Genomic DNA, 23,877 nt, shown 5'->3' on the forward strand with positions numbered 1-23,877 from the left:
CACCTAACTTGCCAGACCTTTGTTTTTAAATGCATGCGTTTCTTGATAAAACTGTTTAACACACAGAGCTTTCTCACCTTCTTAGTTCTGACACTTTTGTAATACCTTCAGAAGATTAAAACAACTGTGCTTTGCATGTATTGTATTTTTATCCTGATTTTCCTTCAGCTTTTCGTTTGGTTTAGCTCTATCTTATGTTCTTCAGTATAGCAAAATATGATGGTAATATAATCTCTGGGATAATTTGAGTGGTTTGCAATTACCACAGAGTATGTGAATCAAGGTGGTGTTATATGCAGAGAAGACTTTGCATAGTGTTAATTGATGTTAATCCATTAAAAAAAGAGAGGGGAAGGGACAGGATGGCGTTGAGTCTCCAAAACATTTGAATTTCGGTACTCTCTCAGCAAAGACACTATTGTTTTTTGACCTTTCTGTTCTACTTCACAACTATCAATCAAAGTTTCATAGTCTTTCAGTTTGGTAATCAAGATGGGTCATAATTCTTCATTTATAACCTCTTTTCTAGACTGTACTTGAACAGAATTTCACACCGCTTTCAACAAGGTAGAGAAAGTGGGCTGTGAAGGTTTATTTTGATTTAACTATTTGTGTGTATATGTGGGAAGAGTTTTTTGTATTTTAATTGTAAATCCTTCCATAATCTAGTAATTGAGGTCAGTGATGACCAGCAGAACTTGCAGTAGGAAATATCAATTGTGCAATAATAGTTACTTCCTTGCAAGGCAAAACATACATTTCTGATACAAACACATTCACAAGAACATTTGTCACTTAGTAGCTACCAGGCACTCGTTTATTTAATAGATTTATTTGTCCTTGTTGAAAATAAGAAATATTCAAAGTTTTAATGTGATCCTACAGTTATTTTTTTAAAGTTACATTACAGGAAGGTCAGTCCTGCATCTACACAAAGTCTGCTGCATGCTCAGAAACAGTATGTTCAGAAATAGGGTGAGGGGCAAGGGTAAGGTCTTACATTGATTTTGCAGTTTCAGCCTTCTCTTCATTTCCCCCTGTAAGTCTAGCAGAGAAAGTTAACCAACTCTATTCAGAGAAACCATTTTTGTTTTCATCTAACTAACAGAATCTACAGAGTTGTAATCTCAATTTGAATAATGACTGAATAAGAGACTGGATTTTTTGTTCTACTCTTCCTACTTTGTCTGAATCATGGAAAGATCTTGCTAACACCAAAGACAGTCCTCTAAGACAGACAAAGTGAGTTCTCCCATTGGAAATACAACATATGGAATTAACAGAAATATCCTTTAGTAGAGATACCATCCAGGATGAGATTTTTCTCTCTGTGGCAGCAATTGCTTCATCATCCTAACAGGGAGAACAAGATGGAGCAGACTTGAATCACCCAATTAAATGAACTAGTCCAGATAGAATAAAATGTACAGACTCACTGGAAACCAAAGCATCAGTGTGCTGAACACTCTGTAAATGAGTCATCCCAGATTGTTCCTTTCCAAATGTCTTGGTTTCTCAGCCAAAGCACTCGTAGGGAATCACCAACCCTGAGAGGTGGAGTGACTTGTTCAAGGCCACAGGCAGATGAGAAGAGAACATGGTTTTCAGGGCTCTCAGCATACCATGCTGTCCACTCAGCCCTGCTGCATCCTCTCAACACCGAGGGGAGAAAGTTTTGACAGTTGTGATCAAAAAGGTTACAAGGTTTTAATCCTGTGTGCGAAGCTTTCCATTCCCTGCTGGCACATACGTGATGCTTAGTTCCATATAAGCAAAAGTAACCTTCAGCTATAGCTGAATACTGATTTCCTTCATGGCAACTGGTACTAAGCCATAGTGAGCCCTCACTGGTCATAACCTTAAACAGTTTGAAGTAAGAACAGAGACAAAAGACAGGCGCACACATACCTACGTGCCTCTTGACATACTGTTCTAGGCCATCCACTTCATTTTTTAACTTGTTTGAAGAAAGAAATAACTTATTTCAGGGAACAGGGTGCATAGTTTGATGACAGGTTTCACACTTCCATTTATTAAACCTCACATGAGAAGTGCATGTAAATGGACAAAAGGAGTCTTGCTTTTAAATGTACACCTGATACACCTGATAGGCTGTAACTAGCTTTCTACTAATGCTTGGTGGAGAAGCAAACAGTAGCTGAAAGTGCGTAGCACTCAGCTGTCACAGTCACTAAGCAGAAGTGAGATTTCCAGCTTTATTCTGATAGTTTGGTGGACTTATTTTGCCCAAGAAATGAATAATTTCTTGTTTCAGTGATCTACATCATCCCATGGAATAAACCTGATCATACAGATTGAACCAGAGACAAGCCTTGTGGTTTTGAAACACTCCATCCAAAGCCCATTTTGTTCTTTTGTATCTTATGATGCTTTGTGTGCCAGAAGGCTGGTGTCTGAGATGGGACAAATAGTGCCAGGAAAGACTATGTACATTTTTCATTGTGCATTTCCAGTGTTTATGAGGTAGTGATTGTGATTTTGAAACTGCACCTGTAAGACCATGAAAAAATTGTCCTAGGTGCTGTACTGTAGGTTTTTTTGGCTGATAAAGATGTGAGGTTCAGTGTCTGGGCTTGAAAGGAAAAGCAGTTGAGATCTCTGTATAAACTGACTCTTAGGTGAAGGAAGTAGCTTTGAGTAAAAGTAACTGGAATAGATTTCTGCAGCAACTCTGTGTGAAGGTATTCAAAGATCAACCTAACTTGCACAAGATAAATAGACATAGGCAGCTTTAAAAGAGAAATTGTAGCTCTTTGACTACAGCTTAAGTTGTGTGGATTATGCAGGTAAATGTAGCAGGCCAAGAACAGCCTGTCTTCCTCACGAACTTTAAACTTGATTCTTTTCCCTCCCCTCTTTCTGCTTCCAATTGCCGCTTGCAGAGTGAAAGTAGCAGCAGTAGCAATATCTCCACCATGCTGGTGACACACGATTACACGGCAGTGAAGGAGGATGAGATAAATGTCTACCAAGGAGAGGTCGTGCAGATTCTAGCCAGCAACCAACAGAACATGTTTTTGGTGTTCAGAGCCGCCACTGATCAGTGCCCCGCAGCCGAGGGCTGGATTCCCGGCTATGTCTTGGGGCATACCAGTGCAGTCATCATTGACAACCCTGATGGAACCATCAAGTGAGTGCCTGGGGGGATGTGAAAGGGGAGAAGGAAGAAAAACTTCCAATTTAGATAAGGCTTTGAATATTTTAACCAAAAGTTGATGTGGTGTTTGAGAAATAAATGAATGTCAAGCAGAATGAGTGGCTGAGAGGTCCATTAGCAAACTTCAAAATACAGGCTAGTAAGAAAGAGCCCAGAAACAAGTATTCTTTATTAAAAAGCTGTAGTAGTGCAATCTTCTGGGAAAAGATGATGAAGGAATACCTGATGTAAGAGCAGCAAAAGTTACTGGTTTGTTTAATGGAATGAATTATCAGGCTAGGCATCTCTGTTTAGGAAAACAGTCAGGGAATGTTTGTTCCACATGAAAGGAGATTGCAAAGTTCCTAGATCTCTACTTTGAGCCACAAATGACTAGTGGTGCTAGGAAGATGTCTCAGATCTGCAAGGGCAGAAATTATATCCAAGTTCTTATCAGTAAAACTTTCTGTAAAGCTTTTATAGGCTGTATTTGATACAGCAGGGGCGTTGGACTTAGATGATCTTTCAAGGTCCCTTCCAACCCTTAATATTCTGTGATTCCGTGTGATTTCATGCAGATCATTGGTCAGTTTGATTGGCAGTTTGTATTTTAAATAGAAAGTTTGCCATCTGAGCAATGATTTCAAGAAATGCTAAACCACAGACTAATCTTACCAGCTTGCTCATAGTCTAAGCCAAGGGCAGCATCTCCTATGGAATATTTAATGTGTGCCACTTCAGCAAACTTTAATACAGTGAAATAACATTTAGACGTACTCTTCCAACGCTCTTTGAAACTAGAGAGTGTAACACATAAACAGTTGATCCAAGTTAAATCTCCTGTGTTCAGGAAGTCAACATCTTGGCACACAGCACTCCGTTTAAGGAAGAAATCTGAGAAAAAAGATAAAGACGGCAAAAGGGAAGGCAAGCTAGAAAATGGTTACCGCAAATCCCGAGAAGGACTCGCCAACAAGGTTTCTGTAAAGGTAAGTGTTGCAAAGGTGTTGTTAATTTCCAAACCAAATTGTGTTGGGGTTTCTTTAAAAGCAGCTTCTGTCAGAATTTCACGTGGAGGAGTTAAGAGGTGGTTTAAGAGGATCTCTTCTGTCAGCCTGGAAACGTAGCTTAGGGGGTACTGCAAAAAAAAGTGGTGCAGAACTTCTGATGTTCAGACATTTCTGAGGTCTTTGTGGGTACAGCTAACTTCAACCCATCACTTGTGCTTTCTTTCCTACCATTCTTTTAAGTTATCAAAAGGTTACTAATTAATTCTTCAATTAATTCTTCGATTTCTTCTTTCCAGCTTCTCAACCCCAATTACATATATGATGGTAAGTAGCTTTAACTTTCAAAAGTTACACTAAATATAGTTTGATTAAAACATTTACTTTGCTTAAATTAAACTTGATATCAATTACATCAGAAACTGAGTGATTTCTGTCAAAATATACATGGGCTTTTTTTGGATGAGACAGTTAATGAAATACATGATACTGTTCTTCAAGGTGCAAGGAACACGTTGTTGTTCACTAGTCCAGAACAACATAAAACACAATGATCATAGAATCATAGAATGGTAGGGTTAGAAGGGACCTTTAGAGATCATCTAGTCCAGCCCCCCTGCAGAAGCAGGTCCCACCTAGATCAGGTTGCAAGGAATGTGTCCAGGTGGGTCTTGAAGACCTCCAAGGAAGGAGCCTCCACAACCCCTCTGGGCAGCCTGTGCCAGGGCTCCCTCACCTCAGCAGTGAAATAGTTTTTTCTTATGTTTAAATGGAACTTCTAGTGCTCCAACTTCTTTCCATTACCCCTTGTCCTGTTGCTATATACCACAGAAAAAAGGGATGTCCCAACCTCCTGACACCCACCCTTAATATACTTGTAAATATTAATGAGATCCCCCCTCAGTCTCCTCTTCTCCAGGCTAAACAGCCCCAGTTCCTGCAGCCTTTCCTCATAAGGAAGATGCTCCAGTCCCCTGGTCATGTTGGTGGCCCAGTGCTGGACTCTCTCCAGCACTTCCCTTTCTGTATGGAGACTATAGAATTTGAGCTTTGCTGAATTTGCAAAATAACAAGGCCAGGAGCTGGATCTGCTTCATTTTTATTCTTGCACCCAGTGGAACTTTCAGGGCCTCTCCAGTGCAGAGGCTGATCAGAACAAAGATTTGACCCTTTTGCGGTCAAACTGAGCTTTTGTCTCAATACACTGAACCAAACTTTTTGATTTTCACCTGTGTAAAGGGAAACCACCACAGTGTCAGTGGATGAGTGAGGTGTTTTCTGTTCCCTCTTGCAAACTTAGCTGGATGTAAAGGTAGCCTAGCTGAACACGTGCTGAAATACTTTTCACTGTAGGAGTTCCTCAGGTTGCCATAAACAGATTGGTTGGCTTCAGGGTTACCTGTGACATAGCAGTACTGTTGTGTCCAAGTTCATGCAGAGAAAAAAATCACTAGCTCTGCAGAGCCCCAGCAAGAGGCCAAACCATGGATGTGCTCCAAGGGTAGAAGGGTAGATAGAGCTGGGAAATTTCAAGTATATACTATTTTATCTAGTAGAAAAGAGTGAAAGGAATAGAAAAGTAGATTTATGAACTTCAGTTGGCCTAATGCCATTTGTTTTTCTTTTCCAGTTCCCCCAGAGTTTATAATACCATTGAGTGAGGTGACATGTGAGACAGGAGAGACCATCGTGCTTAGGTGTAAAGTCTGTGGTCGCCCCAAGGCTTCGGTTACTTGGAAAGGTCCCGATCATAACACACTGAGCAATGACAGTCATCACAGCATTTCGTACAGGTACAGTAATTTGTCTCATATTTAACAGGGGCTGCTGAAACTGGTCTGTTAGCTGTTTGCACCCTTAGTTCAGGATAGCTGTTGGCTTTGAGGTATGAAGATTAGGTTGCCCTCAGACAGAAGTATTTCACAGCTGAGTCTTCCCGCAAACGTTGTCTAACTTTCATGTATGACCCAAGTGTCATATACAGAAAATTCAGCTGGTATTTCTGAATAACTGTTGCAGAAGCCATTGTGGTTCTGTCACACTGACCTAGTGCTTCAACCAGATATGCCAGAGCTGTGACGTGCCATCCTGACAGTCCCTTATTTCCATTAGTAGTGGACCATCATTTTTGAGGAAATGACTGCTTTCAGATCACACTCCAGAACTTTGCAAAGAATCATAGAATTACAGAATGGTAGGGGTTAGAAGGGACCTCTAGAGATCTAGTCCTACCCCCCTGCTAAAGCAGGTTCCCCTGCTGACATGGTAATGTCAGTGTCTTCATTGTTGAAGCACGGAAATTAACATCTTTGGTTTTAACTGTGATAGAACTTAGACTAACTGGTAACTCAAACACTTGATTAATAAGAAGGAGATGTTGCTGTATTTTGCAATGTGAAACTGCATGTTAGGAAAGGATTTTTTTCCTGAAAAAGCATTCTTTTATGCATATAAAATGTTGTTTAATGAGTAACTTCAGTGTGAAGAGATGTCTTATTTATGAATAGTGCCCTTAATTCAGAATGAAGGGGGTTTTGAGAAAACTTTAATAGAAGAGCATGTCTCTTCTTGGAGATTGTGTCATGTAGCTCAGCTTACCTGCCAACTTGATGGCATGTTATACTCTTTCTTTTTTTACCTCCTGATGCTGTTGATTTCTCCTTTTCACTGGGTATGATTTTTTTAATGGGGAGACAGAGGTATTATGGCTACTGCATCCAGACTTTTGAGAGATTAGTAAGCATCTCATATCTAGAGAACTGGGAATTCATTTCTAGAATTCAGTCATAAATAGAATACTAGAAAGGAATTGCACAGAGGAAGATTTAAGTAGACATTTAAAGATAAACCATCAAACAAAAAAGGATGGTTGAGCTATGAGAAAGACAAAGGAAGGAAGAGTCTGCAGAATCTCTCTCCTATGGTCTTACATAATGTAGTGCTGTCTCTGCCCTGGAGTAAATGGAAAACTTAAATCCTTTTTAGTTTCCTCCCATATTCTGAGGTCTGCAAAGCTGTGGTGAGGTGTGCCTTTTGTATTGAAGGTGGAGACCTCTCTTAACAAGGGATAAAGTGTTAGATCAACAAAAATACAAGTGTTAGACCAGCTTCTATATGCTGGGAATCAGGGATGGAAACTAACCTTCCAGGAATAACAGTGGATGGTCATCTCGGTATGGCTTCTCATAATTTGTAGAGAAAGTAGGAATAAAAAGGGGGAAGCATTTGATTTTTCAAATACAGTGGAGCCTGGGACATGCTGAGACAAAGTATCAGTGAGGATGTTTTTCTAGTAGTCCATAGGACACCCCAAGATAGCTGATGGGCGTGAGGTGCTCAGATTCTGTTAAGACACTTCTGAAATGGCAGAGACGGTGTTTGCAATGTTTGTCCAGAGAGGGATAGAGGCTGGAGAATAAGAAATATTAAGAGTATCAAACTTTGTCTGATTTCCATGGCTTAAGGTGTGTAAAATGCCTGGGAAGTTAACGGATGCTGTTGTGTTTCCCAGTGACTTAGGAGAGGCCTCACTGAAAATCACGGGCGTCACTGCGGAAGACGATGGTATCTACACGTGTATAGCTGCAAACGATATGGGTTCAGTTTCATCTTCTGCCAGTCTACGAGTTTTAGGTGAGCCTGTCTCTCTCCTTGCTTGTTTGGTTTTTATCTAATAGCATTCAAAGTGCCTGGTACCCAGAGGATAAGAAAAAGAAAACCCTGCCTCTTGGGCACTCCTCTGTTGGAGGGGGGAGTGGTGTTACAACTGTGCTTCAGCAGGAATCAATGCACTTTTGGGATGTAACTAATTAGATAGGATGCTTACACAGTGCTGCCAAGGTGTACATGTACCTTGTCTGTCAATACTAGTTCAAACATAGTATAATAAAATCTTATTTTCCATCTGCATTCTTAGTTTGCTCTCAGTGAACGTTACTATGCTAACACATAGAATTTCTGAAGCAGAAAGATAGTAAAAGAGTAGCATTGCTGTGTATTTTAACACATGCCTTTTCCCTCAGTTGTAAAGTCACAGTGTTCAGGAGAACATAAAACTGTTTCTTGTCTTTGAGTCAAGGTTCTACACGTCAATTACATTATTTCAATACCTGAAGTAAGGCAACCTGAGTATTTGTGGGAGAACAAAAAGGAAACTTGCAGAGATGAAAAATGGCTGTGTTTTGGAGGCAGACAGCAAAGAAGGGAAAAATGGGGTGTACTTTGGTTTAATGGTATAGGGATAAGTTTCAATGAGTGTTTGTACATTCAGTTATTCTCTTAAGTGTTCAGGATCTTCCATTTTTAGAAACAATGAAAACACAGGGAAACAGCAGGATGGCAGACTTTCCTTAAGTGCAGTTATGACAGTTGATGCTATCTAGGACCTTTAATCTATTGAGAAGTCCATATATTTATCCACTGGTGAGAATTAATTAGTAGATTTTAGGTGAAATAGCTCTGTCTCAAATTGACTTACATAAAAGAGAACAAAACATAAAGTGCTGCCTTCTGTCTTTGTACATTTGGAGACTTGTACTGTTGTCCCAAACTCCTCCAAAACATGTTCTTTCTTCCCTTTTAAAAATAATTTTTCCATTTTCCTGGAATGTTGGAAACCAGAATGAAAGACTTGTCCCTTCCAAAACCTCATCTGAAATTATTGGTGTTTCATAATCAGTGTTGACACTTTGAGCTCTGCCTCTTGGCAGCCACAGTTAAGTGTCTTAGTGCCAATGTATTGAGGTGGTGATTATACCCAGCACTTCCCAAGACAGACAGTAATTAAGGCCTAAGACATATGTGTTGCAATATATAAAAGAGGCAGAAGAAAAGGATTGATCTTTATGTTAATAGTTCCTGGAAAATAGAGCTTTTTTTCCAGGTAGCTGCTACCTGGTCATGTTTTTCCCCCTCCTCAGTTGCAGGTCTATAGTTGATAATAGGTATCTTACATTATATCTCATTCTTTTTGCTATTTCTTTCAACTTGCCAAGATTGCTTATTCTTGTACAGACAATTCCCACTGCACCTGAATTAGTTCCGCTCTAGAATTTGTTCTGCTGCATTGGCTGGGCTGCTGTGGTGTGTAATCCAGTTTGTCTTGCTGCCATCCTGTGTTACATGGGGATTAACACAATGGGGTGATTCCACTGATAGTATCTCAGCCAAGGAAACTTTCTAGTCAGGGGAGTAAAAAGCTTTTGATGGACAAGAATCACTGCGAAACTGTGTGCTTTAAGGAACTAGTGTAATGACCATAGTCAGTATAGAAGCCCAAAACTCTGATTTGGTCAGAATTAGTCACAGAAGTCTTTTAGACTAAACTACTATCTTTCAGCCACAGTTCTTAGTCTTACTGATCATGGCCAAGAGCAGTTGTTCACTTTCCAATCAAAACTAAACCAGAATTTGCAATGTCTTGTTTAGTCTTCAACTGGACTCCAAAAGACAGGCAGCTGTATTTTGCTAGTCTCACAGAATCTCAAGGGCTGGAAGGGACCTCAAAAGATCATCCAGTCCAATGCCCCTGCTAGAGCAGGACCACCTAGAGTAAGGTCACAGAGGGACTCATCCAGCTGGGTTTGGAATGTCCCCAGAGAAGGAGACTCAACTCAGCCCTACTCTTGGCCATCCTACCCTTCATTTCCCAGGTCCATAACAGCAAAATGAAAACTTTAAGGCTGTAGCACAAGGTGTCAACGTCACAGTATGAAGTCTTTTTCAGTTCTTTGGACTTGAAGGACTTGCCATATGACTGTAGGCAATTCTTGTGCAAAGAGTGAAGTGCACTCTTTGCCTTCTGTTGCTGGAATAGTCTTTATAAACCGTCAGTGAAGTAGTAGGTTACAGAAATAATTCTCTTTCTGAGCTGCAAGAGGATGGACAATATGAGGCCTTGAGTTGTTTTTCGATATAGACATGCTCAACTTCTAAAGGAAGATGATAGATGCCAGTCTGACTGAGGCATATTCTTCCTGAGACCTTTTTCCCAAACTGCATATGACGTCCAAATATTTCTCCTTCAGCAAATATCTGAAACAAGATATTAGTTATAATGACAACAATTTAGTTCTGAGAAGGTTCTAATTATGTTGAATTTTGACCATACTATCTTCATCCTTTGTAGGTCCTGGAAGTGATGGGATCATGGTCATCTGGAAAGACAACTTTGATTCCCTCTACAGCGAAGTGGCTGAGCTTGGCAGGTGCGTTCTGTATGTTGGCATCCGAAACTGTTTCTATCAAAATATCATCTTCTCTTTCAAAGAATCAAATTATCTTTAAAAGGTACTTATCATATTAACCTAAAAGGACGAAATTACATTGGATTTCATAGAAATGAAGTGGAAGTGAAAATTTTATACCACCACTAGGTGGCACTGCATAAGCAGAAGGCGTTTGGGTTGAAGTGGTAGCACAGGTAAAGGGAGTTATTTCTTTTTAAGCATGGCTTGCAGTGGCTGATGCTGCTTCTATAGTGAAACCCTCCTAACCCTTTTTATTTAGGGCACAAAAATTACAGACAGAAAAGATATTATAATGGGCAAAATAAGTCACATAATATATACATTTCACCCACTTAATAATAACCTAAAATTAGGTCTCTCTCAAGATATCTTTCAAGGTAAAAGTATGTCTCATGGTTAATTCTTTCCTTTCCATGTTGTGTTCCAGGGGCAGATTTTCTGTCGTTAAGAAGTGCGACCAGAAGGGAACCAAGCGAGCAGTAGCCACTAAGTTTGTGAATAAGAAGTTGATGAAGAGAGACCAGGTTACCCATGAACTTGGAGTCATGCAGAATCTCCAGCATCCCCAGCTCATTGGCCTTCTTGACACCTTTGAGACCTCCACCAACTACATACTAGTGTTAGAAATGTGTGTGGACTCTTAATATTACCTGTAAAATGCAATCTCTGCAGCTGCCTTTCTGGGGCACTTCTAGTGGTTGATGAATAAGAAACTTTCAGATTCCATAGAAGTTGGAAAATATCTAAGTAAAACATTGCAGTTGTTAAGTGCTATTATTAAAATGTTGAGCTCAATACTCAGAATAAAACAACCTGAGATATGAAACTGATATGTGATTATCTTGCTCCGAATGTCTATTCAGAGCAAGATAAGGAATTATTTTATATCAAGTGACTGCGCAAGTGACTTAGGAATATTGTGATCTGGTAGCTCATATCTCCTCTTCATACCCTAGTCCTCTGTCCTGTTGGTGCTGCAAACTGCAGTTATTCCTGTAGTCTATGGCCTGTTATGTTTTTCTCTCAGTTATGATGTGTGGATTAACCCCTGTAATTCCAACAGGGCTGACCAGGGTCGCCTTCTAGACTATGTTGTGCGATGGGGAAACCTTACGGAAGGGAAGATCAGACTCTACCTGGGAGAGATTCTGGAAGCTGTGCAGTATCTTCATAACTGCAGAATAGCACATTTGGACCTAAAGGTGAGGAGTGAATGGGATTCCTGGCAGTGCAGGCCTATCTGGGCATAAAAACCTCTTTCTTTGCTTTGAGACTGTGTGAAGGTTATGGGTCACAGCTCCATCCCCAAATGCTTTATATGACTCACAGCCTGCAAAGCAGAAATGTTGAATTCCCAGTGCTTTCTCCTTAAAGCTTGCTGGCCCTGTGTGGTCCTTTGTGCTGGAAATAACTGCTGACAGGAACAGTTCTGTTTGATTTTTAGTTATTTGTTTGTTCATGTGTTTACTTTCTGAGAAACTTGCAGCAGACGTCCATTGCTTGCTCAAGAAGCTCAGGATTGTTGTGAAAGAGGCTCCTTTTCCTCTGTTCCTGCAAATCTGTTTCTCATCTTTGCACTCTGAGGGCTGTGTTATCTGTGTGACAGATGCTCTTTGAGTCTCTGTTCTACTCCTTGACTTTTACTTGAGCCACGGGGATTTGATGCATTTGAGTAGGAAAAGCTATATTACAAGGTCCTAATCTGAATAATCATTAAAAACTTGGGGTTTACACTTTTTTTCCCACCTGTATTTGAATAATAAGGAGTTTTAGCTTTGACAAGTCATCTTTGTAGACAGGGTCTCTTTAGCCAGAAGGAGTCACAGTGAGGAAGAGCAAAAAGAGCCTGCATCTTCCCTCCACGTTCTGTTTTCCAAGCAGAACCAGTCTGGTCTTTGCACATCATGGAGACTCCAAATTTAATGGGGTTTTTTTGGTGCTACGTGGAGCTCAACAGTACTTTTTACAGTCTTAGAGTACATACAGATGAACTAACTAAAAACCAGTTGTAGGTAAGTCACTCCTGTTTTGCTAAGATCACAGGTACAGCAGCGGTAGCTTCAGAAATAAAACCATACAAATGATTCCACTTTCCTCTCACCAATAGCGGGGCAGTTCTCTCCAAGCCATGTGCATCCAACAGGACCTTCTGCTGCCATAGTCTCGTAACAGTGCTTGACTTCCATCTGCACAGCTGTTACCTAAAAGAACCACCAAGTAAAGCTGGATTCTGTTGAAAGCATCATGAAATTTCTGACAGTGTCTTCCAGTCTTTAAATACGAGGTTTTTGTTATCTGTGTGTCATAAAGCAAATAGAGCAACTGCTTAATTCACCCTCTGTTTGTAATTGCTGTTGTTTAAACTTAAGTTGCCAAACAGGGGTTCCTGGGAGACTTTGTAAAGCTGCTATTGTGGACATCTGCAGTATTATCTGGCAGAACTACACTTCCTGCAAAAATTACAGTGCCAGCAGCTAAACCACATTCACTGTATACTGTAGTGGGCAAGAAACTGCCTGCTGGTTGTTCTGGGGGAAGCCTTGGTAGGAGGACTGCTTTGGGAGCTTTGCAGAGCTGGACTTCAGCAGTAATCCCTGTAGCTTGCAGCTCTTTGTTACGTTCTTGAGCTGGCTGGGAGAAAGTAGTGATGGAGCATCAAATGTGTGTTAAGAGTGACTTGGAGGGAAAAAAAAAAGAAGTTGTTTTAACTTTTGCTTTTATGTTTTCTAGCCTGAAAATATTTTGGTGGACCAGAGTTCCACTAAGCCAACAATAAAACTGGCTGACTTTGGAGATGCAGTCCAGCTCAATACCACGTATTACATCCACCAGTTACTTGGAAACCCAGAGTTTGCAGCTCCTGAAATTATTCTTGGAAATCCTGTTTCCCTCACCTCAGATGTTTGGAGCATTGGAGTGCTCACATATGTCCTTCTTAGTGGCGTCTCTCCTTTCCTGGATGAAAGCGTAGAGGAAACTTGCCTGAATATTTGCCGCTTAGACTTTAGTTTCCCAGATGACTACTTCAAAGGAGTTAGCCAGAAGGCCAAAGATTTTGTATGTTTCCTACTTCAGGATGACCCAGCTAAGCGTCCCTCGGCTGCACTGGCCCTCCAGGAGCAATGGCTGCAGCCGGGGAACAGCAAAAGTGCTGACAGCATTGACATATCCAGACTGACTTCGTTCATTGAGCGGCGAAAACACCAGAATGATGTTCGACCCATCCGTAGCATTAAAAACTTCTTACAGAGCAGGCTCTTGCCAAGAGTTTGACCTTGCTTGAAGTTCTCTCTCATTCTCTTTCACCTGCCAATCAGACTGGAGACGGACTCCTCCTGCCGACCGATCAGACCGGAGACGATGGACTCCTCCTGCCAACAGATCAGACTGGAGATGTTGATGGATGATAACAGACTCCTCCTGCCAATCAGCTCGTTGACTTGAATTTTTGAGGAAAGCAAACCCCGAGCCAACCAGCCGCCAGCGAGTGCGGTTGGCACGCCAAGGCGTCGCGGGGGGACTGGCGATGCAGACTTCACTGGGGTGGAGGACGAGAGCACTGTACTTTGTTGCAAAAAAAAAAAAGAGATAGAGCAGTCACAAGTGATAGTAACAGTATTTTATTCAGGTTTCTGCAAAAAAAAAAGTAGTTTTTTTAATAAACAAGAGTTGAATTTTGCAAGTGAACTTACCTACCGTTTTCAAGATTTATTCAAGGAAGAAAAAAAAATACCTATGTTCAAAGCACTGGTGTCAAACGAAACAAAAAATGAAATCATGCCTGGAGAAGACTCACCCAAATGGCTGCCCATTGGTAATGGCCTCCATTTCTAACAGCTGGTTTTCACTTGGTCCTAGAGCTTTCCAGTTGCCTCGCCTGTATGTATCTCACGTAGCAGTGCACTGAGATCAGACTCTGCTTTTAAGTGCATCCAACCTCAAAAGTTTTTGCATACAAATAGAATGAATCGTTTTGCTCTGATAAAATGTAGGCCTTACTTGTATATAGACTGTTACCTGCCTTCGGTCTGTAATTTTGGATTATTTTTTTTGCCCCTTCTCCCCTTATCCTGGGTTTTTTTTCCCCCCAACCCTTCCCCCTTTCTTCCTAAATGGTGGTATACCACTGTGCGGGTCTTCAGTTTGGGTCAGCGCTCACTGTCCCCTTAGGAAAAGGACTTGGGGTCAGTGCCCGGCTTACCGACCCGATGGTCAAGCAGTATACAGCAGGATGAAATACTGTAAATGCACTCATTTGGGGTTTTTTTTTTTGTTTTTCTTTCATATCATGTGCAATGTTGTGGCTTTAACATTTTATGCAACTATTTATGAGGACCTCTGTTGTAACTGTAATAAATATATAGAAAAAGCACATAGTACGGCGAGCTTTATGGTTTTGTTTGTGTGTTCCGGGTGAGGGTCCTGGGTGGGCAGGGGAGGGTGTGTTGTACCACGCTGTCATTAGTTTAAGATGAGGGTTAGCATAGAACATTGTCAAGACTAGTCAGTTTTAAGGATTGTTTTTAAAAGAGACAAGAGAGAGATTCGTCTCCCAAATTTCAAACTGCTTGAGAAGTAGGGTGACACTTCTTAAAGTTTATTATGACTAGTATTATTATTATATTCAAAATGCCAAAGTCTGACTTTCCCAAAATCAGTCTCAACGCTTAGTACTTCTTAGAATTTTCAAATCTGTGTTTACTCCTTTCTGTGAAACGAACAAATGGACTTGGTGTGCTCTTTGGTGAAGAATCCCTTCAGAACGTAGCGGTCAGGCGAGGAGGATCTTCACGCGTCGTGTGATTGTCTTAGTAACTTGTTTTCTCAAGTTTGGAAGTAATACTAATGTGAGCTATTTAAAAAGACAGAGATGGTTTTCTGTGCATCACTGAGTTCATTTCGGGTGTGTTGTCATCTATGTTTGTGTGAAATGCCATGTTTAAAGGCACCATGCCGACATCCCACGGTAGTTAGCTGTATGGGTCTGAAGCCATAACCTAGCTTTGGGGTAGTCTGGAGCTTTTTACGGCTTCCACTGTATTCTATTTATTCCTTTTTTTAATTATTATTATTATTTGTTTGGTTTGGGGGGGGGATTTGGTGATTTTTTTTTTTTTTCCCTTTGTAAAGTTGTACAGAAACTTTTTAAAAGAAAACAACTGACTTGGAAACTGGACGTGTGTATTCGTACCAACCTCATATCATTACCTTCGTGTATTATTTCTTTCCTTTCCTGTTTCAGTTCCGTTTTGTTTGCCTTTATTTTGCATGTATATTTCTTTGTACAGTGACCTGACATGTTTACACAGTATGACGTGATGTAAATATTTTATTTTGCCATCAGTTATTTTGAAAACAAAAAGGAAAAAAAAAAATTAAACATATTTGACATATTTGTCTGATCTCTTGCTTTTAAGGAGTTGCAAAGTTTAGGTTTGGTTGTGTTTTAATTGGGCTTTGTATTTAAAAAGAGACTTTATTGCTATAAAATTCCTTCTAAATCACAGTGATGTATCTTTCTTTCATGCCTTACGAAGTAATATTTGCCTTTGCTCCAAGTGTTGAGTGCTTTGTAGTGTCGTGATTGCTTTTACATAAAACATGAGTAACTCCCTTAACTGTGGAAATTCATTACAGTCTTTTTGCTGGTCAAAATTTACTAGCTAATAGCTTTCACCAGGTGTTCCCAGTTAAAGACCAAAAGGATCGTATTTCAGTTTAATATTAAACTGGGGGACAGATTTCCCACACCTTTTAGGCTTTCCAGCTTCATGATGGAGAAAAGTTAACTTTCAGCTGTAAAAACTTGGGGTTTGCAGCTAAACTGTTTGCATCCTATAGTGGGTGAAGCAGAAAAGGTTTTCCTTGTGTGCCTTTCTCTGTCCCCCCTTTCTGCCATCATTAATCCCTTTGCAATTTCAACTGAAGTGACAGGTCAGGGAACAATACAGAGTGTTTATGCCTCTCACTGCGTTGTTTACATGGAGGCAGTGGGAGTGTTCTGCTATTACTTTTCAAGTGATGAAACAATCCCCTTTTATTCCTCACAGTTTACTACCAAGGGAGACATTTTACATTGAGAGAGACAGAGGATACTCAGGAAGGATGTGCTGCCATGAATGAGCCACTGGAAGCTTTTTCAGTGACAAGGAAATAGGTGGCAACACGCTCCATGGAAGAGTTTGTATCCTTGAGTTCTTGAAAATAGTTTGTTGTGTCTAAAGTTAGACTAAACTGGAAATTTACAGAGAAATAACATTCTTGCATGTGTTAATCAGGAGCAGAGATGTGTTCTTCCATCTGTAAACAAGAGTGCATTAACATCTTTTGACAGAGTGGAGTTTTGTACCAAATCCTGCTGTTGAGTGCAAAAGGTTCCAGCTGAAGAAAGCTTGAATGTTGAGTTTCCCAACTTAGATATCTCTTCAAATGCTTTTAAGAGATAATGTATGTAAATTAATTTACTGTATAGTCAGGGCTGCAAATGCTTCTTGGACTCGGTTGGGGTTCAGTTCTCATTGGCTGTTCTGCACACCACAAGCTCACACTGCAGAGCAGAAACCGAAAGCATGAGTGAGAGCAGCTGCCCTGAGGCTTACCATCCCTGGAGATACTTAAAAGACACATAGCTGAGGTGCTGAGGGACGTGGTTCAGTGATGGGCTTGGCAGTGTGAGGTTAGTGGTTGGACTCAGTGATCTTAAAGGTCTTTTCCAACCGAAATGATTCTGTGATTCCAATGGGTAGCGTTGTAGAGCGTAGGGAATGGCAGTGTCATAGCTGAAAGTGGGAAAAGAGCCAGGGAGGTTCAAGAGAGGAATGTATCTAAATGCTTTTTGATAACATAGTGACATAGCTCTGTCACTTCTCACTAATGTTTTGGGAGGAGAGAAGAGGCTGCCAGACTTTAAAGTCAGTGCATGTCTCAGCACTGCGCTCCCAAACTCTGCCTGAAAAGTTCTCCATTGCAGATTTGCTGAGCACAGCTTAAGTTGAAAACAGTTGTGCATCTGCCAAGCAGAAAGCCTGGCTAGATCATATTTTCATGATCAAGGAGCAACCTAAGTTGTCTTCCTAATGGACAGAGGCCCAACACATAGGCCTGTGCTCCCGAGGAGCAGGTTGGGAGAGCCTGGGTTTCTCTTGTGTGAGTATAAGGGTCACTGAACAGTCATCCTCATTCTCCCATAGGACCATTAACATCCTGATGAAGTGAAGAAAAAAGTTAATTGTTTTTTTCTTTCTCCAAATCCACGTTCAGGCCAGGGAGCAGCAGAGATCCTCCACAATGACCCAGCAAAAGCATCTGGCTTCCTGAAGAAATTTCAGTACCTGTGCAAACTTGATTGATAGAGGAAGATGCTTGAAAACATAACAGGACGCCCTTTGCATGTAACCTACTGCTTGGTGTTGTCAGGAAACTTTGTAACTGCTGAGGGAGGCAGTGTAGGACTCCATCAGAGAGGATGAGAATCTAATGAAACCAAGGAGAAAAACAATAGCTGACTTGAGGTTAAGCCCCATGGTTCCCAAACTCTGAAGAGAAATGAAGAGAGGGATATAGTTAACAAGGATCTGTGAGTAGCTGGTATTTGGTGAATTATTTGGACAGACAATCTTTGCTGGGAACAGCAATGTATTGGTGTGCTGGGGATCAGTGCAGGGAGTGTTTTGCCATGTCCAGTCCAACAGATGAGCTAAGCTTTATACACTCTTTCCATGTTTGCTTAGATTCAATGTGGATGCGTTACTAATTCCTCTGCTGTAGGGATTCAGCTGCATGTGGAGGTAGGTGCAACCAGGTAAGATTGAGTTTCTGTATCTGTTTAAACCAGTTCCAGGTATTGCAGTGTTTTTGTGAGAACCAGTGCTTCATCCCTCAGGCAATCAGCTTCTGGGGAGTTTTTTTCTGAAGTTAAATCTTGATAGAGGTTATATTGGAGAGTAACAGATTTTGCATTTGGAGAGGTTGTACTTCCAGTATTTCTTGAACATTTGCATCTGTCAAAGTACTCAAGACAAAAGGTTTTTCCTGTGTGATCTCTCATCACTGTAAAGGAGACGGTGCTTACTGTTCTCTCTCCTTCCTGGCAAACAAAGATCAGCACCTCAGGCTTCATATGCTTGATGATCACCTCAGCATTTCCCAAGGAAATGCACTGAGCAGTCCTCCATGCTGTGCCACAACACTGAGCATCACTGCAAGAATGAGATCTGTTTCATTGAGCTGCCATGGGGACTTAAGAGCCTGATGTGTAAGAACAGGAGGACATGCATCTCTCATTATGCCATTTGTCCTCAACACGGGAACACTTCCACCTCTCCTAATTCCCTCCCCTTAACCCTATCCAAAAAAGCTTCAGGGGACTGGAGGGGTGGTTAGTAAGGAGAGCAGTTTGATCTCCTATTCCCCTAATAATGGCAGGAGAGCCAGCACCAAGCCTGCTCAAGATACATCTGAGGTTTAATATGTGAACTCTTTGAGCTACCATCAGGAAGGATGGTAGTCAGAATGTTTTCATTGTTTTCAACAATTAGATAAGAATCTGACAGCTGTTTTTTAAATTTGTTTTCTTCTTGAGGAGATGTGTAAATGAGGTATTTGAGACTGCATCAGTTGCAGTGGATAAAGCTTCAGATTCTGTCAGTATTTCCCTGTGGTTATGTGTTGGTTCTCATTGCTCCCAATTTCTGAGTTTCTGAAGGAAAATATCCTCTCTCTAAAGAGAAAGAATGTAGTGAACTAGAGAAAGGAGGAAAACTTAACACTAAAACAACACTTTAGTTTCTGTGAACTGAATTTCCAGCCCCCTAGAGACATTCTGTTTGTTACCACCCCAGCGTATTCTCCTGTCAGGCTAAATGGTCTTCCTGACAAAATGGTGGCTTTGCATCTCATGGAAGAAAAGTCCACTGAAGATTTCTTAATACCTAATCATTGTTTTAGAATAGCAGTGAACCATTGATACCCCTAACTTTGTGTAGCAACGGGTTGTACATTTGAACTCCTTACTATGTGAAGAACACACTGGCATCTTCCTTTGATGCCTCTGAAGCTTTCTCTTGGAAAAGACAATAAGCAGTTCATCTCCCCAACTTCTTTGCCCTACCTTACTTTTAATTTGGTCATTTGTTTACCAAGCTAAAGAGTACTTGTCTATTTCTCTTTCATAATGAAGCTATTTATTATCTTAATTGCCTTTCTCTGAACCTTCCAAGTTTGTTTTCTGTGACAGGAGGAAGCAAAGCTCACACAATTTTCATGACACAGGTGCATCATGAATTGCACAGCTGCAAGATGGTATTTTTTTCTCTATTCCTTTCCCAAAAGTTTTAAGTGTTCACCTTGCTTTGTCTTCTTCTGAGCTGGTAACTTCTAAGAATATTAAATCCTGAGAAGGTGCTCCCAAAGGTCAGTTTATAACCCATGATGGTGTATATAAAACTTGGATTCCCCTTTCAGCATGTTCCCCATAAACATGAATTTTCTCTCATTGAGTTTAGTCAGCTGTTTTATTTCCCAGCCGAAGCTGAGGTATTACAGTTGCCTTAGGGGCAGACTGTCCTGATGGAACCGAGTGTGGAGATCTCTTGTATTAAACAAATAGAGACTGAGTACCGCTGGCCTTCATCTTGCCACTCAGATAGTCAGACTACCTCCTTGACTTCTTGAAGAACACCTTTGGCAGGAGTTTTCTTGCCAGCTCCTGGAGCCGTCAAACCATTTCCACTCATGCTGAGGGAGGAAATTGTAACCTACGTTGGACTTGATTATGCTGAAACTCCTTGTACTTCCAAATTCAGTTTTGAGGACTGATTTTTAGTGAGGCCAGCACCTTCACTCCAACAGAAGGATTTGCTTGGGTCTCAAGCAGGAGGCTTATTTCCCATGCATGGGGAACACCTCTAAAGATTGCTTGCAGAAATTTCCCATTAAGCTTTCTGAAGAGTCAGCCAGCAGTAGTCAGCACCAGAAACTCACTGAGCACACCCTGAACTCAGTCTCAACAAGGGCTTGCAATCCTAGGGCCAAGGGCTACTCCCAAATACTGAGGAAGAGCTGGCAGCAGCTGCACGTTTGCCCTGTTGAACCACAGGGAATCTACCTTCTGGTCAAATAGCGATTTACATCCCGTGTCTTGCCTGTGTGTTGCTGAAGAGCATGTGATCCCTTGAGATGGATGGTTCTTCACACTCTCAGACTTTCCCCTCAGTGATGCCAAGATGGACTGAGTATTTTCAGAATGATGTCATTGAATTTGCCATCTCTCAAGACTGATGGTGAGAGTACTTCCTTCTTTGGTGATGAAGCACTCTGCTGGGACTTGAAGGGTTCTGGACTCTTTGTCTGCCAGGAAAACTCAAAGCTGGGAAGCTGTGTTAGGCCCAGTTACAGGAGTTCATCCATCCATTGCTTTGTTCTGGTTTTGCTGCTGTTGTTGGGAGGTTTAGATGCTAGTGTACGGTCCTGGCTGGTTCACACTGGTGCAAAAAGAATGTCATGATGTATCATGAAATATTCACGGGGGGCTTTTAGGATAAAGTGTCATGAGGGTGACTTGGTCACCACCAAAAACTGCCTGAACATCAAAATGATTCACTGGTCTTGGAGTTTGATGGAGGCCTAAACTCTTTTCTTCCAGGGATGTTTCACAAAGTAAGGCAGAGTGTAAGTCTGCTGATGATTGCTGGTTTTACTCTGATTACTGGTTGTGGATGACATCTGGGGATGTTCCCTCACTTTTCAGACCTGCTTGGAAAGAAGGTAAAGCATGCTGTCCTGCTCCATCCTACAGCCTGGATGTTGAATGGGTCTCAAGTCTGAAGTGAGTCTGGTTTTTATTTGTCTTTGTCTTTTTGGGTTAAGTACTGAATTTTCTATATTGACCTGATTTTTCACTTAATGTTTAGCCTTTCATTTTCCTTTCAACACCTCCACCTGTTACTTTTTAAAATGGAAATGTAATATTCTTTATTTGATGAAATATGGATATGATATAAATATTCGATAGGTGATGAGGTATAAGGTTGCAATAGGGGCTAGCATCTCTACTGAGGAAGTCATCTGCTCGCTGTAAGAGGCTGTTTTCTCTCATCCTCCTCTCCAGGTAATTTTTAAATACCAAAATCCTGTCTGAATTCCTATGACACTGGTAGTCATGGTATGAACTAGGCAGTCATCTGTGCTTGTAACAGCTTCACCTTTTGCCAAAGCTTTTTTCTTCCAGGAGTATGAGACACATTCAGGTCTAATAACTGTTCTTTCTAATGTTATTTATTTTCTGGTAATTTGGGGTTTCTTATGCTGGGCCAGTAGCTGTATGTTGTTTCATCCAGAAGTCGAGAAATTAATGTAATTGTTTTCTATCTGTCACATTTCTGTGGTCAAGGTGTTGCTTCATAACTCCAACAAAGCTGCCACTTTGTCCTTAGTACATCTGGTCCTTACCATCACCTCTGACCAAGGGAAGAATGATGCACCTGCAGAAACCAGGGCATAGCTATCTCTGAACGTTCTGCTTTTTGGTATGGGACTTTATAACACGTATGTCATTTACTAATCTATCTATTTTACATTATATCTTATATCTAATTTACACTCATACAGTGCTGTTTGCTGCTTCTTTGTACTGGCTATAAGTTGCCTGTCAAAACTAGCTTTAGAGAGTGCACTGCCATCTAGCAGTTCAGCTGTGAGATACATTGCAGACAACTTTCAACATCTTTGATGAGAGAAATGCCAAAGAGAATGGTAACCCCTGGAGATGGGAAGGAGGAAGGTTGGCTTGGAAACATGTTCCAATATGCAAAATAGTAATAAAGATTTTTACTTCAAGAAGTATTTCCAGTAATTTCTGATAAGCTACTGGGTCTAGTGGAAGCAAGATAAGAGTGTACTAAGAAAAGATGGCATCCCTTCAAAATAATTCACTGTGCAAGTTGAAAGCATTCCCCTGGAAGTATCTGCCGCTTGTCTCAGAAGCTCATCTTCCAGAGAGGCTGCAGAGATAAAGTTCAGAGAGAGGAAAATATCTGGGAATTAATAGAGATATTTTAAGTATCTTTGAGGGAGAATGTTCTGGGATAGTCAGTACATGGCCCATCGGACTATGATTCCTTTACCAAAGGATTTATGGCAGGGTAGGGATGACGTTTGTTTGTGCAAGCGAACGTCTGTTTCTGTTGGCATGCTGTGACTTTTCCAGCTGTGCGTGGTTAGGTAGGTAGTGCAAGCACTTGATTAAAGTTGAATCTTCCTCTTGAGTCTGTAATGTTTAGCTTGACAAATAAGCAAGAAACATATTTTGCTCTATTAGTCAACTGCAAGAGTTGGAGAGGTAACCTTTTACAAGGCCTGAACACCATCTGTCAGGATTTTATAAATAAGGAGGAAACGGTAATGCTTTTTTTCCATTTGTTCAGATGTGAACTGCTTCTGTGCTCAGGTGCTCCACAGAAACTCATGATCTGCTTTACAAACCTGTTCCCAAGTAACTTGAGTATCTTTTCTAGCAATTTTGCTTTTCTAGTTCAATAGTGTCTGTCACACGTTGGACCTTGTATCAGCGAGAAACCCATTGTGATAATCTACTTGAAGGGGGTTTTGGTTTCTTTTAAAGAAGTAGTATTGAAACCACATGTGCATGCTGTGGAATCTAATAATGTGAAAGCTGCAGCCCAAATTGTAAAGGGTTTCTTTTTCCCAGAGGTTTGGTATTACTGTCCTATGTAATGCAAGGGTTTATTTTCCATGGTTAAGTTGGCTTGATGTCATTGACTTCTTGCCGAAGTCAGGCAGAGAAGTATGGACTATGTTGTGGTTATGTTATTTCATTGCAGACAAGTGTTACACTGAAAGGCATTACCTTTAGCAGGTATTGCTGTTCTTATCTTTCTGCTGGAGCCCACAAACCTCAGAGCTCTCTTTGTACTGCTCTGGGGAGCTCTGCTGCAACTGGTGTCCCAAGATGTCGTCTGTGCATATTTATGGCTTTCCTACACCAGTCTGTGAAAAGGAAGGCAAAAGAGAATTTTGCTAATTATGAAACAGTTGAGAAGGTCTTTCCTAGTTGCTCTTTGGGGGTTAAAAATGCATGGGGGAGCAGAGTCAGGGGAAGATGCATAAATGACATCTCATGAGAGCTAAATGGGAATTCATGCCCTTCTCCTGACTGCCTATCCTCAGGGTGATGGACATTAGACAGGCAGGAGAGATGTAATTGCCCCAAGGACACAGTTTGGTGTCCAAAGTACCCTGTGTGAGAAGCAAAGTGCTCCCAGCCCCTCCCCAGCACCTTTGGGCTCCAGCCCCTTCCCCAGCTCCACTGCCCAGCTCTGGCCAAGCTCCAGCCCCTCAGTGTCCCTCTGGCGGAGAGTGAGGGGCCCAACACTGAACACAGCCCTCGAGCTGCAGACTCCCCAGGGCCTAGTATGGGGGTACAGGCACTGCCCTGGGCCTGCTGCCA

At 41.2% G+C, this 23,877-nt stretch overlaps 1 protein-coding gene across 1 annotated transcript in view; it reads left to right on the forward strand.

Moving 5' to 3' along the window:
- TRIO (trio Rho guanine nucleotide exchange factor) overlaps window positions 1-15,805 on the forward strand; it is a 240,855-nt gene extending 225,050 nt beyond the window's left edge. The window contains exons 49-57 of the mRNA XM_061996023.1: window positions 2,904-3,151; window positions 4,008-4,146; window positions 4,464-4,491; window positions 5,795-5,957; window positions 7,676-7,797; window positions 10,292-10,370; window positions 10,840-11,040; window positions 11,476-11,614; window positions 13,143-15,805. Coding sequence (XP_061852007.1) covers window positions 2,904-3,151; window positions 4,008-4,146; window positions 4,464-4,491; window positions 5,795-5,957; window positions 7,676-7,797; window positions 10,292-10,370; window positions 10,840-11,040; window positions 11,476-11,614; window positions 13,143-13,685 — 1,662 coding nt within the window. The 3' untranslated portion in view covers window positions 13,686-15,805. The remainder of the gene's footprint in view (window positions 1-2,903; window positions 3,152-4,007; window positions 4,147-4,463; window positions 4,492-5,794; window positions 5,958-7,675; window positions 7,798-10,291; window positions 10,371-10,839; window positions 11,041-11,475; window positions 11,615-13,142) is intronic.
- Window positions 15,806-23,877: the final 8,072 nt, after the last annotated feature.

This window comes from Colius striatus, chromosome 4, assembly GCF_028858725.1.
Source record: "Colius striatus isolate bColStr4 chromosome 4, bColStr4.1.hap1, whole genome shotgun sequence".
In the NCBI taxonomy this organism is placed as follows: domain Eukaryota; kingdom Metazoa; phylum Chordata; class Aves; order Coliiformes; family Coliidae; genus Colius; species Colius striatus.